Source organism: Oryzias latipes, chromosome 12, assembly GCF_053564925.1.
Source record: "Oryzias latipes strain Hd-rR chromosome 12, Olatipes_Hd-rR_3.1".
Classification (NCBI taxonomy): Eukaryota; Metazoa; Chordata; class Actinopteri; order Beloniformes; family Adrianichthyidae; genus Oryzias; species Oryzias latipes.
Genome location: NC_136248.1, coordinates 18,268,042 through 18,285,665, shown reverse-complemented (window position 1 = coordinate 18,285,665; position 17,624 = coordinate 18,268,042). Strand labels below are relative to the sequence as shown.

The 17,624-nt window shown below is 38.6% G+C and overlaps 3 protein-coding genes across 3 annotated transcripts; 2 read left to right on the top strand and 1 right to left on the bottom strand.

The window, feature by feature from the left end:
- Window positions 1-236: 236 nt before the first annotated feature.
- gmcl1 (germ cell-less, spermatogenesis associated) lies at window positions 237-6,980 on the top strand. The gene is given in 15 exon segments (NM_001104864.1): window positions 237-559; window positions 1,705-1,879; window positions 1,980-2,103; window positions 2,204-2,300; window positions 2,848-2,945; window positions 3,020-3,132; window positions 3,202-3,267; window positions 3,454-3,538; window positions 3,633-3,723; window positions 3,823-3,963; window positions 4,051-4,120; window positions 4,202-4,277; window positions 4,366-4,511; window positions 4,733-4,820; window positions 4,911-6,980. Coding segments are annotated over 14 exon segments (1,509 nt in total). The 5' UTR covers window positions 237-559; window positions 1,705-1,706; the 3' UTR covers window positions 5,052-6,980.
- Window positions 6,981-7,036: 56 nt separating this feature from the next.
- Window positions 7,037-8,923, bottom strand: timcc (TIM double twin CX3C motif chaperone). Its single transcript, XM_004074808.5, has 3 exons — window positions 8,674-8,923; window positions 8,440-8,580; window positions 7,037-7,625 (listed from the first exon to the last, which is right to left on the bottom strand). The coding sequence occupies exons 1-3, from the start codon at window positions 8,758-8,760 to the stop codon at window positions 7,437-7,439; spliced, it is 417 nt and encodes a 138-aa protein (XP_004074856.1). The 5' UTR covers window positions 8,761-8,923; the 3' UTR covers window positions 7,037-7,436.
- A 771-nt stretch (window positions 8,924-9,694) lies between these two features.
- Window positions 9,695-17,326, top strand: pcyox1 (prenylcysteine oxidase 1). Its single transcript, XM_004074809.4, has 7 exons — window positions 9,695-9,837; window positions 10,127-10,271; window positions 13,404-13,610; window positions 14,043-14,217; window positions 14,311-14,522; window positions 14,612-14,764; window positions 15,402-17,326. The coding sequence occupies exons 2-7, from the start codon at window positions 10,151-10,153 to the stop codon at window positions 16,070-16,072; spliced, it is 1,539 nt and encodes a 512-aa protein (XP_004074857.1). The 5' UTR covers window positions 9,695-9,837; window positions 10,127-10,150; the 3' UTR covers window positions 16,073-17,326.
- The last annotated feature ends 298 nt before the right edge of the window (window positions 17,327-17,624 follow it).

Genomic DNA, 17,624 nt, shown 5'->3' with positions numbered 1-17,624 from the left:
AATTATATTAATAAATATTAAAAGAAATATCAAAATAATATATGTAATGTTAGTTTATTATTGTTATATATATAAAAACTTTTTAAATTGATATTTGCAACGATAAAGTAGAATCCAGCTGGTTCAATGTAGTTCAATGGTCCAGATTGTTAGTTACATATCCGACCACTAGGTGGCGACATAAAGTCTCCCTGCCATATTTTCCACGCAAAGTAAGCAAATGTTGCTAGGAACCTTGGAGAGAAGAAGAATAACAAAAGCTGCCACATATTTTCAGAGCAAAACACCATCATCTGTTGTTTCTAAATTCATGGCTTTTGTTATTTAAAAAAGTAACTAGGCTCTAAGTCTGTTTTAACGGTTGGAAACATGTTTGGTGTGTTAACTAATATGAAAAAGCTGATTTGCTTTTTAAAAACGAGTTTTTGTTTGTGAATTTTGGAAGCTAAGCTAGCTGCAAGGTTAGCTCCTGTCTCAGCTGCCTCGTCAACGTTTGTCAGAGATAATCAGCTGGGTCAGCCCTTTACAGAAAGCTAGTATCTCTCAACAAGACTCCCTGGTAAGTTATCCAAAGTAATCTTTTCGTGAACACACAATTCACCTGGTTGGCATGTCACTAAATTGATGACAGATCCCTTACAGACAGACTCATTTATTTGGGTCCCCCTGAAACTTTCGTTACGCTGTGTTGTAAGATCCAAATTCAGTGCTGCAGCATTAAACATTAAAGTATTTCTCATTTATTATGGGGTGTTAATTATCTATGTTTGCTATCTATAATATTATTTTGTTAAATCTTTGTCTTTCATGTTATCATGGGACAACCTTGCTACATTTATACTGCATACACTGTGGGATTAAACAAGAAACACCATTTTGAGATTGAATTAAATTTAAAAGTATTTCAGTAGTTTAAAAAATCATTAAAAGTTTTATAAACAGCCTTTGGATCTAGAGCATTGGAGTTTAGAAAAAGTCTACATACCTGTGGCATCATTTAAATCTACAGACACATGACAAAAAAAACCACAATCTACAGTGAAGGAACTATTGATTTTATGTAACAACCAGAGGAATATTTTATCAATGATTTTTTTTCTAAACTCATGACAATGTAGCTTTTGTCTGTCATTTGTTGCACTTTCTAGGCTGAGCGTGTGCTGAAAATGTGCATCAGTATGTAAAATGTCAAATTTTAGAGGTATTCCTCTGAGGTTATATTACTTATAACTGATTTGTTTTGTGTCAGTTTTATTTCTTCAAGTCTGCTTTTACTTTTTTTTTTTTGTATAAAGTGAAATTCTCTCATTCTAAATCAGCATACAATTATTTGTCACAGCATTTCTGGTTAACTAGTTGAGTGCTGTAGACTTGAGTCTCTCATTTTTGTTTAATTTAACCTAAAAGGCTTTGCATCCAAGTGTTTAACGGCACAGTCCACACACCCACCATCACAACACCGATTGTGGAGAAAAATGACAATTTCAAATGCAGTTTTACGCATAAATTTCTTTAAATATCACCCCCATCATGAGAAAAATGCCACAAGAACATGATAAAAACACCAAAAACACAATTTTCACCTGAGTGCATGTTTTAAATACGAGTATGTTATTCTCTATAGTTTGTGAAATCACAGTCTCAAATGTTAGAGACTAAACTATCTCATGGAATTCTCTCATACTGAGCTGTCTCTTTCTTTAGACATGGGAAGCCTGAGTAGTAGGTTTCAGGCCCCTTCTGAAGAACCAGATGCTGAAGAGGTTGCAAGTACCAGCCACAGGAGTGGCTGTGACTGTAATAAAAGGAAACGAAATGCTCCTTGTGACTGTGAAAGTGAACAAGAGGATGATGATTCTATACTAGATACACCGCGCAGGCAAGTCCAACTAACAAACTTCATTCTATCTTGATGATTCAGCCACGATTCCTTTTGTTTCCTTTTTTCATTCTGACATCTTCTTTTTTTTATTGAATAGAAAAAAATTAAAAAGTACCTCAAGATACATTTACCAGACTTTGTTTCTGAATGGAGAAAACAGCGACATTCGTATTTGTGCTCTGGGACAGGAGTGGAACCTCCACAAAGTCTACCTCTGCCAGGTGAAAGAAGACAAAGAAAAGACAAAACTATAATGTACCACTGATCATAAATACATACTTTTTCTCTTTTTGTGTGTGTTTTCTAATGTCTCGTCTGCAGTCAGGATATTTTTCCAGCATGTTCAGCGGTTCCTGGAAAGAGTCGAACATGATGGAAATCAATTTGGAGATCCCAGATCAGAACATCGACACTGAAGGTAAGATGTGAAGAATGTTGAACCTTTTACTGATCGATTTACTATTGACAATAAAAATGAAAAAAAAAATCACTTTCATACAAGTTTATGCACACATATGTGGACACATTTAGATGTTATTTACAAGTTTATGCAATAATAACTTAGATTATAAAATCTAGGTCTTGAATGAACAGATTGAAGGAAGAAACCTCCAATTACCGTAGTTTTTTTTTTTCATACAGTTATATAAATCCTTAAAAAGTTCCGTTAATAATTTTATTATCATTAATAAATCAGACAAGTCGGAGTTTTACGGCCAGTTTGCAAACTTTTTTTTTTATTACGACTTTTAAGTCATAACTGTTACATTTTTAGAATAAAGTTGTACATTTACGAGAAAAAGTCTTGTAAATGTACACGATTTTTTCTCTTAATATTACGACATAAAATCTCGTAAATTTATGAAAAAATCTTTCTGGGGGGAAAATTAAAGGAAAACTTTTTTTAATTTACAGCATTTTTTTTTGTCTTTCTGGAAGTGTTTCATTGTCTTGTATCAATGCAGCTCTCCAAGTTGTTTTTGGATCGCTGTACCGGGACGACGTCCTGATCAAGCCCAGCAGGGTCATCAGTGTTCTGGCGGGGGCTTGCATGCTTCAGCTGGTTAGTATAGAACAGGAAGTCAGCATTTTTGTGTGAGCTGGTTGCTTTAGTTTTCTTTAATGTTACCTCAACAGGATGGCTTAATTCAGCAGTGCGGAGAAACCATGAAGGAAAACATCAGCGCAAAAACTGTGTGTGGCTACTACCATTGTGCCAGCATCTATGGACTGGATTCAGTCATGAAAAAGTAATTTTTTACAGATTTATTCATGCTTTTAACCCATAAACTTTTAACATGAGTGTTCCACTTCTGCAGGTGTCTGGAATGGCTTCTAAACAACTTGATGACTCACCAAAATGTTGACCTGATGAAAGAACTCGGGTAATTGTGGTTCTTTAAACTTAGAATTTAGACTTTTGGTATCTTTTTTAGTTCAAATGTCAAGTCAAACAAATCAGTTCATTATTAAAATGTGTTTGCTTTGTCATGGTGTGAATATGAACTCCTTGAAGGTGCAGAGAGGAATAAGGTCCTCATTCTTCTGTATCTGATCTTGTGTATTTGCAGGGTTGAGGTGATGGAGCAGCTCATTCAGTCCTCTGACCTGTTTGTCATGCAGGTGGAGATGGATGTATATACTGCTCTGAAAAAGGTAGAAACAAACGCCCAGGAGACTCTGACGTTGAGGTTGAACACACCAGTCTCTATTGAATGTGTTGATTTTCTTGGACTTTTTGCCTCTGCAGTGGATGTTTCTGCAGCTCAACCCGTCATGGGACGGCCCAATCAAGCAGCTTCTGGCTGATGCTGATGCCTGGCTCTGCAAACGCAGGACAGGTAACTGCAGTCGCATCTCATAAAGCTCCAGCTGCACTTGTGTTGGGAATCTCAAACGCTGCATTAAAAGATTGCTTTTATTCCATTTTTCCTCTACAGACTTGAGTGAGAAGGAGCCCTTTTTGAACACGGAGGATGGCGCCCCTTTTCGCTCCGTTTTCAAGCTCGTGCGTCTGCAGTACATCATCAACGATCTGGCATCTGCACGGATTCTGGAGAGAGACAACATTTTGCCTCATGGTAGTTGAGGCTTCCTGCTCTAAAATGACTTCTTATCCTCTCTTTTTTTAATTTATTGTACTTAAACTATTTGGTTTATGTTCATAGAATGGCTCACAGCAATGTACAAAAACCAATGGTTTGCCATGCTCCGCACAGAGTTTGAAAATGATAACGGGTGAGATTTCACTCAACCATTTTGATGCCACTCGTTAATCAGATCCTACTGTAAAAATAAAGTCAATGTTTGTAACTTCAGGCCTCAGGAGGCAAACAAGGAGGAGTTTGAGCTGAACAGTATGAGATGTGGCAGGAAGCTGAGTAAAGATGGTGACGTGAGTCGATATAATCTTCCTTCTTCTCAAACATTTTATTTGGTTTGCACCATTTTTGCCTTAAATAACAGGAGTGATGTCTCCTTAGTACTGCTGGCGATGGACGGGCTTCAACTTCGGATTCGACCTCCTGGTGACATACACAAACCGCTTCATAGTCTTTAAAAGGAATACGTTAAGCCAGCCATGTGGGGGCGCTGTCAGTCTACAGCCAAGGAGACATTTGGCATACAGGTGAGCGATGGAGTCACAGAACCTGTTGGGGCGTTTTTGGCAGCTGAGGAGATCACCATGGTAACTGCAACCTTCTGAGTTCTTAATAGGGAGAGTAGTAAATGTTTGGACATGAAGCATCTGTTGAATTTACTTTATTATTTACTTTATCTTTTATTAAATAAGATAAAAATGTGCATTTTTAGTCTGGGTAGTATTTCTCAATCTTCTTTCCTTTATAGGTTACGTCTTGCCTCCTTTGACAGCCGAGGGAAGCTGGTCTGCAGTCGCTCAACAGGATATCAACGCCTCACCTTGGAGAAGGATCAGGTCAGAGGAAATTCATAAAGCTGCCTCTCGTGGTGCTTTTTCTCAGAAGTTTGATTTTTTTTTCTCTCTCCCTCTCCTTCAATTCCTCAGGAATATGCCATCATGAACCTGGATAGCCGGTTGCTGTCATTCCCTCTCTACGTGTGCTGTAACTTTCTGTACACGTCACCCCATTCAGACCAACGCACAGATCCTTCTGAACAAGAAAGCCCCATTCATAGCGGGTCTTGATATTTACTGCACAGATCTTCACTTGTATGTACAATTCAGCTGAACATTTAACACCGCTCCGACTTTGGATATACAGTATATTGTCTATACCTACATGGCTCTGTGAGGCCTTCAATGGAAAATGTTGATCTGTTTTGCCTGCGTTGGCCCATTCAGAGACTACAGTACCTTACTGCTGTTCAAGGGGTTGTTATTTTCCCTACAACTGTCTTCAGTGGGAAAATGGACAGAACTTGGATATAAAAAAAAAGAAAACCTTTCAACATATATTGACTGAGGCTTAATTAGGCTTTTTGTTTTTAAGGTCCATTTTAATTTCCTAAAGCCACTCAGGATTCAGTTTAATTTGGAAAAGTACTGACTGAAAAGCAAATTTGTCACATTTCAGTCTTTGCCAGGTTTGTAACACCATCAATATTCAGTCTGTTGAAAAAAAATATTAAACTGTAAGTCATAGCTTGATTATGAAAATTAACTGAATATCTGTCTTTGGACAGCGTTACTCATCCTTGCTGCCATGCAAATACCAACAGACCTGATTGGGTAAAAAAGGGACAAAACAAAGATTAAGTGTGGAAAAACCATCAAGTGGATTTACAAATGCATTTATAGCTGAATATGTTTTTACTAAGTGGTTGGCTGTTGGTCTAGTGGCAGTCTTCCATTAAAAAATTGATGTTTTTTTTTTAACAAACATATTTTATGTATATAAAACCCTATGTTAAAGTTAAACTTTATTTTTTTTAAAGTTTTCTGTATTATAAGAATGTTTATTCTAACTGGACCCCAGCTTTATTTTGCGTGTCCAGTCATTGGTAACCTCTTCCTGAACACAATGTTTGGATTCAGCTTCCAAATTAGTGAGTGACTCCAGATTCCCAAAGGTTTTCTCCAGTGTAGATCCTCCTCACTGTGTTGATGTTCCACCAGTTCATCTTGTGTCTCATTGACAGACTGAATCCTAATACAGCTTTACCTATTGTATTCATTTGTTAGTTTTATCAATTCTTTCTTCATATTGTTTGAAAATTTGTAAGAATTTATAAGAAGTTAATTCATTCAGCAACTCAGTGGGATTTTTTTCATGTGAAAAAAAATACTTTCACATTATTTAATTTTTTACATGTATTTTTACGGATGTTTTTTGTTTTTAAGCATAATGGCCATTATCTCCATCTGCTGGTTAAACTGCTGTTTCACTCAGGCTACGGTGCTATGACACGGTTGATCACCTTTTCCAGCAAAAACGACTGTGTTACTTCGACACATTTAAGTGCTTCTGAGAATGCTTCATAATATATAAATAGATCACTTTGGTATAAAAAAAAACAGTTCTTTCTCTCAAAGAATTTCCTCTTTGTTTTCTTTTGCTTGAGGCAGTTACCGGTCAAAACACTGCATACTAATAACTCTGTTAAAATTAAAAAAGGATTTTTGTGGGCACGGTTATCATCCCAGCTCTGAATCTGCAGGTTGTGTGTTAGGAATTGGTTGAGATAAAAACAGTTTTAAAGAGTCTCAAAGTCAGATGTGTATCTAGTTACGCTCCACCTTTTATAACGGATTATCTGACGTGTTATTGTGGAGGAACAGCTGAGCTTTAAGCTCTCTTCCTGTTAGCTTGAAGTCTGAATGGAAAAGGTGGATTTTATAAACAAGCCTGGTCACCTAATTCTAGTCTCAATGATTTCAGAAGAAACGCATTCTTCCAGTATTTTTGTAAAACGTGACGCACAGCAATGAAAGTTGTCTCCTTAAAGCTTTTGCCATCCTTATATTATGATGGATAATCTAATGTGGATTCTGTTTTCTATTTGTACAACTTGATACCATTCCTCAGGCTACCATCTTAGTGTTGTCTTTCTTGTACAAACATTTATATGAAAAGGGACATTTTCTTGTGTTGTCATTAAAAATAACTTTGAAAAGTGTTTCTTTTTGTTTTGTCTTATTTGCATGCAGAAAGAAGAATATGCTAGCTAAAATCCAGTTTTTATTTCCTTTAATTTATCAGTACTGCATCTAAAAAAACAACAAAAAACAGACCATTAGGAGGGGCTGTCAGAAAACAGGGGAGGAGCAGACAGTTCTTGATGGGGAGGAATTTTAAACTTAATTGAAAGAAAAGTGAAATATAAATCTTTGCACAAAACATAAAAACATTAAGGTTTATTGTAAGTTTTTTTGATCAGCTTTGTTGATTCAACAGCAGTAAGCCTCTTCAAAGGAAACTGAATGCATGACATCAGGTGCAGCTCTAACCTTCAAACCAAATGGATCAAATTTTAACTGGTCTAAAACCTTCAGGTCTAAATCTCAGTTCAGTTTTCTCATCAACTGAAGTCAGATGTCAACAAGCACCACCTACAGCTATTATCCTGATCCTCACTGCGGTATAGAGTCCAAATTTTCCTTGAGTCTCCTGGTAACGCTTGGTATCAAGGCAATGTGGTCATCTACGCAGCTGCCCACACAGCGGTCCATCAGAGAGCGGACAGCTGGCTCCTTTGCACCGGAGTCGAAAAGATCTTTGGCTTTGTCGTTGCAGTGCATGGTGCATCTAGAGAGACGATCCTGGAGAAAAAGGCCAGAAAGAATAAAAAGAAGATAAATTCTACAGTAGCAAAAACTAAACTTCTGCTTCAAGTTAACAAATATGCCACAAACACAATTAAAATACAAATATGTATTCATATGCATGCACATATTATACACATATGGACAAGCACATACACAAATACATGCATATTTACTAATACATAATTAAATTTCACTAGTATTGACCAATTGTTTTTTTTAACAGTACCTAATTTTTCCCCGTATAAACTAATTTTTTGTTTTTTATCTAATTCCAAGGTTTTGTTTCAGAAACAAAAGGACATCTCCATATTACATTTGTTCTTACTCTGCATTATTTAAACATGAAAATACCTCTCAAATGATGTTTCTCTGATCTAAAAAAAAAGACTGCACTGAAGAGCAAAGGTTCAAAAGAAAATACTGTACACAACGCTTTTACATGAACAAACTTTAATGTATTAGGATTTTTTTTAAATTGTGCATTTCTAGATTTACAAAAAAAAACTTTGTGACTTTAATTGATCTTTTTTGGAGTTAAATTATTGGATTAATAATTGATGTTAAATAAAATAACATCAAGTAACAACAAGATTATCCATCTATATCCTTGACTTCTCTTATGAGTTTTTCTAACCTTTGATTTTAAACATTGTTGTAGTATGATCATTTGTTTTCTTAAATCTGTCTGGATTTTCTCGGATCCTTAAGTTAATCGTCATAAAATCTCCTTATGGTGAGTTTTGTGTTAATCCATGCCTTTGTCTCCTCCAAACTGGATTAGTGACAGATGGCACCACATAAATATTACCTGAAACTTCTCCAGCTCTGAGGTTACCAGGCTCTGAGCTTGTGCCAGAGGAGTGTGACATCGCTCGATGCACTGATGCACCTGAGACATGGAATCTGTGGGGCGATCACAGCAGTCTGCGCTGCACTTGAACATGCGTCCCTGCAGCGGGATCACATGTACACCATTTATTAAGCAAGAAATGCACAGATCCTGCTGAATGCATCTGATTTGCATAGATATTAAGACACCAACCTGCATCTTACGGATGTGCTCCTTCTCCAGACTCTGAACCATTTCTTCAACCACATTCTGCACGCGTGTCTGATGAGCCTCTGCCATCTTCTCACGTTCGTAAACAAGCGAAACTTCCTTGACAGAAACAAACGACACTCTAAAGTCCACGAACACCACAGGTGCGTGTACCGTCACCGAGTTTCCTAACGAACCTATTAAACTAAGGTCACCTCCATTCAAGCATGTTTCAAGCACGAAAAGGAGTTGCGTCACTTCCGATCGTCTTCCGTGCTTTCAGTAGAAAATTACAACTTCCGTCCAGGCGGTGTCTGTGACTTACCCTTTCACAATAAAAGCTGAGTACTGCATGATTGGTTGTGATGGTTTCACAGCTGATGAAAAATCCAATGTGATCCATATGAAGCTCACATTTATCACTTAGAAACATTTACCTCCACAGTTTTCTCCCCCATATCAAAAACGTAGCAAAACCCCACTCTTTTCTTTCCGCCCCTCCTGATGTTGACATGCATGTGTCTCCTCCAAACGGGAATTGTGTAATGCGAAGAGCGTCAAGTGAACAATGCAAGTGAACATTTCACTGCAATGGCATGCTTTCATTTCTTCACATTAGTACATTTGTACATATTTCTATTCAAAGTATTGTGAATTTGTCAGTTTTTCACACCGATCATTCCCATTTATATGGGACATTCTAAATGTTTCTTCATTCATCAGTATATTCGTAGAAACATCCTAATTTACCACAATGAGCCCCTTAATCTACACAAATGTAAGAATTCACCAGCTGTCATTTCTTCCCCAGTCACTGAGAGCTGTAATAGAGTGAGTCCTTTGGGAAAAAAAATCTGAGGACATTTTTAAAAAAGCCTTTTAGAAAATCTTTATGTAGCTTATTCTTCATTGTTGGACTTTTTTTCTTCTTTAAAACAATTGTTTTAAATGCCATTTTTTGTTTTTTGTTTTGCAACTTATCACTGGGTTTTGCGGAAGCTTTTATTGTGAAGCTCAAAAGTTTGGATCTCCGGAAGTGAGTCCCAATAGTTAGCAACAGTCTGTGGTGAGATGTGACCAATCGTCACATTATTTGGAGGACTATTCATTTTTTAATATTCCGGAATTTATGCATGATTTTCTCAAGTTGTTATAACTCCAGTTTAGGTGGGTGTAAATGACTTACACGGAAATTTAAAGACATGTCGGAGTCTAACTTCCTCAAAGCTGCTACGTTAGCACACATCTCGTGTCAATAGTTGTCAAAGTGCAACTTTGACGACATTTTTTTAAATAGATTTAAATTTTCCTGCTGCGCGGATATTGTAGAGTTTGTTCAGGCTGTAAATCATAGTTTCATTAATATTTTTGTCTTATTCTTCTTCCTTTTTATACACGTGTGACCTTTGACCCTGTGTTGATGAGCCTTAAAGATAATGGATTTTTTTTTGTACAGAAACCTCTGCCTGCAAGGCTGCACATGGCTGTGATGAGGCTGCACACCCTGTCACTGCGAGCGCTGCTGCTCTTGGGGTTCTGGCAAACTGGGAGGAGAAGTTTAGCCTCAGTTCCTGAGCTAAAAGAGCAGCCCAAGAAGATAGGTAAACCTGTTTTTACCTGTAAAAAACAACAATTTTTCACAGCTTAAAAAACAACAACTTTTCACCGCATTCATGGATTTTTAGGTCTTGATCTATGTGATAAATGCTAAAAGGTCTTACTGCTGAAGGTATTTAACCTTTTAGACGATAAAAAAATAAATAAAAATAAAGTATAAAAAGGCAAATATCTTAAATGTGGGACCAATGTTTTAGAAATGTCTATCATGTGTAGGTTGTTAAATACAAAGGTTAGACTGAAAATGAATGAGGACCAGCTGATGTCTGCAGAAAAAGATTAGAAAACATGCAGATGTGCAGAGCAAAACAAATTTATAAGAAAGTGTGCCTGGGAACAAAATGTTAAAAACTAAAGAGAGCTTTTGTGAAGAAACTGGATTCTCTAGAAAGGACTGTATTAAATTTTAGGTTCGTACCCGTCAGTTTCTTGCACACAGAAATAAGGAATAATGACTCAGAGACAGTTACTTAGCTTTTGTGGAGGTTTTACTTCGCACAAACATGAAGGGGACAGACATGAACATGGTGCATTCAAAGTCCGAACCAAAGAGTTCAGGGATGGGGTTGGCATAAAAACCCTGCATTTACATATTCAGAAGATCGTCCAATGGACCTCGTGTGAAAATCACGCCCACAGGTTACTGCTGGAGAGGAGCTCCAAGGCTAAAGTGAAGATAAGTCTGAGGCCTGCTCAGCAGATCACACATGCACAGAAAAAAGGGAGTATGAGAATAAACTGTTAGAACAATAGTTTGGCTGTGCTTTCTTCAAATGTAATATAATTTTGAGATGACAATACATGCTCAGTGAATTAAGTTTAAACCATTAGTGTAATAAAAGTTAAAGGCAGTGTCTAACTATTCTTTACAGCTTTCAAATATATTTCGTTGTCAAGATAGATCAATCACTTTATTGTTAGACCACCCTATAGTTTTTCAAAAAAGTATTTAGTCAGCCACCAATTCTGTAGGTTCTTCCACTTAAGATGAGAGAGGCCTGTCATTTCCATCATATACCTCATTGTATACCTCAACTGTGAGAGACAACGAGAAAAAAAATCCAGAAAATCATACTGTCGGAATTTATTTGTAAATGATGGTGGAAAATAACAAAAGTTCAACTCAATACTAAAGGGTATTTAACAGTGACAGCAGCCAAACATTTTCTGTATGTCTTTAAAAACTGCTGCTGGTATTTTGGCCCATTCCTCCATGCAGATCTCCTCTAGAGCAGTGATGTTTTGGGGGTGTTGTTGGGCAACACAGACTTTCAACTCCCTCCAAAGATTTTCTATGGGGTTGAGATCTTGAGACTGGCTTGGCCACTCCAGGACCTTGAAATGTTTCTCACCAACTCACTGCTTTGTAACTAAGGCTGTGTGTTTAGCATCGTTGTCATGCTGAAAGACCCAGCCACGTTTCATCTTTAATGGCCTTTCTGGTGGAAGGAGGTTTTCACTCAAAATCTGATGATACGTGGCCCAATTAATTTACACTGATCCGTCATCCTGGTCCCTTGCTGAGAAATAGCCCCAAACCATGATGTTTCCACCCAATGCTGTACAGTAGGTTTGGTGTTCTTTGGATACAACTCAGCAGGAGTAGGACACGTCTGGCACTAGAGGCTTTGAGTCCCTGGTAGCCTTTGTTACTTTGGTCCCAGCTCTCTGCAGGTCATTCACTAGTTCTAGGATTTTTGCCCACCTTTCTTTTGATCATTCTGACCCATTCTGACAATTGGGGCTGCACGGTGGTGCAGTGGTTAGCGCTCTTGCCTCACAGCAAGAAGGCTCCCGGTTCAAGTCCCGGCTGGGGAACCTGCAATAGAACATCAATGGGGGGCCTTTCTGTGTGGAGTTTGCATGTTCTCCACGTGCATGCATGGGTTTTCTCCAGGGAATCCAGCTTCCTCCCACCATCCAAAAACATGCTTCATAGGTGAATTGCAAACTCTAAATTGTCCCTAGGTGTGCGTGTGCATCAATCTTGGATTTGTGGCCATGCGACAGACTGACAAACAGTCCAGGATGTACCCTGCCTTTGCCCACAAGTGGCTGGGATAGGCTCTGGCAGGCCCGTGACCCCGAAAGGGACAAAACAGTAGAAAATGAATGAATGAAAAAAAAACCTTGCACAATTTGTGGCTGACTTAATTATTTCTCCCACTGTACTTTAACATGCTGTATGAACTGTATATAGATATAGTCATTTACCAAATGCTTCTTTTTTTGCAAACTGAAATACACGAGAAATACTTTAAGTCAGATATCAAGCCTATAAGGGTTAAGTAAAATAAAGTGTTTGAAGTTTGAGAATTGTAAGATAGCAAAAAAACAGTTTTCCTTAAGTTTAAAGGAAACCGCTGGAGAGTTCAGTCTATACCAGCTTATTTGAATGATGAGATGTGTAAAGAAATTATCTTTGCACTTCAAGAAATTCATCTCATAAAGGTATTATAGACCCACTGAAATCATCTTTTGATCTCTTGCAAAAGTGGTTAATTGATTCGCTTTCTAGGACATAGTGTCTGCAGAGCAGCAATAGTTCATTAGAAATTAGCCTCTGAGTTGTGGCACAGAGAAACCCGCCCCCCTTCCTGTCACCCATAACTCATAACTGTCAGCCATCTGGTAAACAGATAGCTCAGTTATGATTTTAAACAGTCTGTTTACATGCTCTCCCTAACATTACTGGAGCAACAAAAAGTGGCGATCAATATCAGATATCTATCCAGGTGTACAGTCTTGAGCCAGATGCCAGCTTAGAGAAGAAAATGAAAATAAACAGTTGATCTATTCGTCTATAAGTGAATGTGTCCGAATGGAGCAGATCAGGGAGCTCCGTGTATTTTAATTTTCTTTATACATGTTCTCCCTCATCAGAAAAGTCCAACACGAACATGTTTAAAAACACTATTGTCACCAGAGTGAGTCTTTAATCATTTTCTCCGGAGCACATCAGAGCTCTGATGTGTTTTCCTCCCATGACAGATATTTGGCAAAATAATCTGTCATTGTTGGGCAAAAACAGAAAGGGATGCTGTCTTTATCCCTTGAATTAAAGGCAAATATAAGCAGTGTTTATGTTCACTTTTTCACAATTTCTCATTTCATAGCTGTAGTTGGAGCGGGCATTGGAGGAACAGCAGCAGCCTTTTATCTGAAGCAGGAGTTTGGACCAGCAGTCAAGATCGATGTGTTTGAGTCTGGCACTGTGGGCGGACGACTAGCGACGGTGAAAATGGGAGACTATGAGTATGAAACAGGAGGCTCTGTGATCCATCCTCTGAACCTTCACATGAAAGAGTTTATTGAAAAACTAGGTAACGTGAAGTAAAACTTCATTTCTATCTCATATAATACCTGCTCAACCACAGAACACGTGGAGCTACATTAAAGCAGTTGTAAAACGTTTTTATCAATCAATGTAATCATATTAGCCGTTTCTAATACCAGATTTTTGGTAGGTAAAAATTTTGATCTAGAAGAAAGCTCATGTTTTAAGCCAAAATGCATTTATAGTGAAACAAAGAAATGCTTTATTAGGAAATGAAAGAAGAAACAGGAAGTATTGTTAAGAAAAAAGCAAACTAGTGGGGATTTGTTGCTGATTTGGACTGATTCACAACAATACCAGAGAAAAACAGCAACGTGATATTTTCTACATCAAAATTTTCCAAAGTTTGTAAATATTGTTTGTGTCTGTAGGGAATATATTTGAAATTTGATGCCACAATAGGATGTCTGCTCCACAGGTATTCCTCCAAGAAAAGACGTCCCCTCTAAGATGGCGATCTTTGACGGAAAGGAGCTTGTGTTTGAAGAGAGCGATTGGTTTCTAATTAACTTTTTCCGCCTGCTGTGGCGGTACGGCTTCAGTTTCCTCCGCATGCAGATGTGGGTGGAGAGTATTCTGGACAAATTCATGAGGTGAGGTCATTTTTTGGGCTGTCAAAGATGATCCTGTCAGGATGACATCAATGATCAGTGCTTTCTGTTGACAGTTGCTGTTTGTTTTCCCAGAATCTACCAGTATCAGCAGTACGGTTACTCATTCTCCACGGTGGAGAGGCTGGTGCATGCAATGGGAGGCGATGGCTTTCTCACTCTTCTAAATCAGACTCTGGAGGAAAGCATGAGAGGAGAAGGATTTTCACAGGTCTTTATTAATGATATTGTTTCCCCCATCACTCGTGTCAACTACGGCCAAAGTGTCCGCATCAATGCGTTTGTGGGTATGTTTACCAGCCTCATTAGCTATTGGAGAAAAAGAAATGTTTTGGGTGAAGCTAACACAAAGTGAACTTGTAACCTTGTTGTGTAGGGGCAGTGTCGCTGGCAGGGGCAGACTCCGGGCTGTGGGCCGTGGATGGTGGTAATAAGAGAGTGTGCTCAGGACTGCTGTACCACACTAAAAGCGAGCTCATCTCAGCCAAAGTAACTTCAATTTCATACACAGTTCGACCGTCCAAGAAAGGTATTGTTCGAATTGAAACCAAAGTGAGGCTGGATTTACACTGGTGCGTCTGCTCACGACCGTCAGTTAGTTTACATCGTCTCCCTTGCGTCACCAATCCGTCCCCCCCTCTCACCTGGCTTCTGGAGAAGTGGTTTGTCCTGCCACCCCTGTGTCGAGTAGTTCATCCAAAACTTGCCCCATGTCCTCTCCTTCCTCACAGAGTCCTTGTAAAAATGCACGTTTGGCATCATAAATTAGACTTTCGTCTAATTTCGTCTAGCAAAAATGGACGCTGGTGTTGTCCGCGGTGTTAACGTGCGTTACAGCGTTGGCGCGTCACCTTAAATCTAAAAAAAAATTGTATGAAGTTTTGTTTTTTTAAAGTACACAGACATTTTAATTTTTTAAACTTTGACCTGTTTCCCGTTTCTCCAACTTTTTTTCGATGTGTTGATGGACTGTATATAGAATTCCCGCTTGTGTTGTGTTGCCGAGGGACGGATATGAGAAGCAGACATGGCAACAGCAATGTAAACATTTCATCTTTGTGCCAATGCAACGCAATGGAGACGCACCAAAGATAGACCAGTGTAAATCGGCCTTGACGGTTTCTGGATCTGGTTCCTGATCTCTGTTCCTCGTCTCTTTTTTTCAGGAGGTTCCACCAGTTTCTATGAGGTTAACTATGTGGGTGAGTCTGGTGCAGCACACTCACTCTATGACATTGTTGTCATAGCAACCCCACTGCATCAGGGAAAATCTGACATCACATTCTCTGGCTTGACCCCTCCTATTCCGTCTCACTATCCGGGTCGCTACCACCAGACCGTGTCCACGCTGGTGCAGGGCATGCTGAATGTGTCCTTTCTGGGAACAACAGAGCCCCCATCAGAGTTCACAGTGTCTGAAGTCCTCACCATGGACTCAAAGGGTTCTGTCATTAACAGCCTGAGTTCTCTCGACCCCGTGCACATCCCAGAGGGTTACAAGCGTCCGCCTGCATCGCACACGAAAGTCTGGAAGGTGTTCTCCCCTCAACCTCTGACCCGGGAGCAGCTTGACAGCATGTTCCTCTCTTACGACTCGGTGTCTGAGACTCAGTGGCTGGCTTACCCCACTTACCGTCCGCCGCACCGTAAGATTCCCCCTTTTATCCTGCACGACCGGCTGTACTACATTAACGCTCTGGAATGGGCGGCGAGTGCCATGGAGATGAGTGCCATCTCTGCCAGGAATGTGGCGCTGCTGGCGCACCATCGTTGGCACGAACAGAACAGGAAGATTGACCAGGAAGACCTGCACACGCGACTGAGAGGAGAGCTCTAAAACCTAGAAAGCTACAGTTTTTACACTTTATTACCCTTTGATGTTGGTGCTTAACAACTGTTGTACCATTTAGGGCTTTAATAAGAGTTTTAATATTGAAAAAAAAATTTATATATGATATTTTTTCACAGTAGCAGAGGCCCTAGCTGTGCTATTTATACATTGAATCACACTTGCACTAAAGGGTAAAACCACATCTCTCTTTTTATGTGAGTGTGAGAGAATTTAGAACAACAGATCACGTTATTGTTTACCACCTGCCACTTTTTAATGTAGGATTTGTTGATTTTTCTTTTTATTATTATTGTTTTTTGTTGTTGCTGATCTGCCTTGGCTAATTGGTTTACATGTCTTCTAGGCTTTTTTCTCCGTCTCTACCTCTTTAGCTGACTACATTCGATGTTAATTAAAGAAGTTCATGGAACTATTAGAAAGCACATTTTTTAAAGGTTTTTTTTTATCATTTCATTTTTTAACTATTTTTTTAAACTCAGAGCTTATGACCGTAGCAGAGCTTGGAGTAGAACCGCTTCTCCTCCACATCGAGAGAAGCCAGTTGAGGTGACTCGGACATCTAGTCCGGATGCCTCCTGGACGCCTCCCTGTGGAGGTGTTCTGGGCATGTCCTACAGGGCGGAGGCCCCGGGGAAGACCCAGGACACGCTAGAGAGACTACGTCTCTCGGCTGGCCTGGGAGGAGCCGGAGGAAGTGGCCGGGGTGAGGGAAGTCTAGGCATCTTTGCTGAGACTGCAACCCGGTCCCGGATAAGTAGAGATTTTTTTTAAACTTTGTGTTTCTTTTTAGTTGTACTGTAATAAAAGTACAAATGGGTATTGTAATTCCATAATAAAGATGGATGTTTACATTTAGCTTGAACAAGAATTATCTCAGAAAATTGATTTTTCTTGTGGAAATGCTTTTTTCGCTCCTTTCTTTCATGTCACCAATCTGACCAGAAGCATCAAAATGCACTGAGTACAAAACTCCACTATACTGTAAACATTTTATGCCAATTTTTGATCCAATCATGTCGAAGGTTTTTACTACTTAAAAATGTTTTCTTTTTAATCATTTCTAAAACTGTTTAAGAATGCATATTTTTCCCTATTATGGCAAGAATTTAAATTGTGTTTTAAGCTTTACATGTTGATTACAGAGCAGAATAAATTTTGAGCAACACTGGAAGATCTGAGAGACCACTGTCTTTTGTTTAGATTTGTACGATTGAAATAAAGTTCATGGGATTTGTTTAACTGTGTATTCTTATTTTTTTTCCTGCTACATCTCATAGCACTACAATATAACATCAAAAAAAATGTAAAAATGTACTTTTATGTTTTTTTTTTGGTGAAATTATTTTTTTATTCTTTTATTAGGTTGTCTAACAACATTAGAAAACTATTTAGACTTAATGACAGTGACAAAAATTCTATTTTGTAAATATTTCCACTTTTACATGACCAGTACATTTCTTGCAGGGTATCTGGTATCGGTTTCACAGCGATATCCACCCCCATCAGAAATCAGAAGGTCCTGTTTATTTGACCAAAA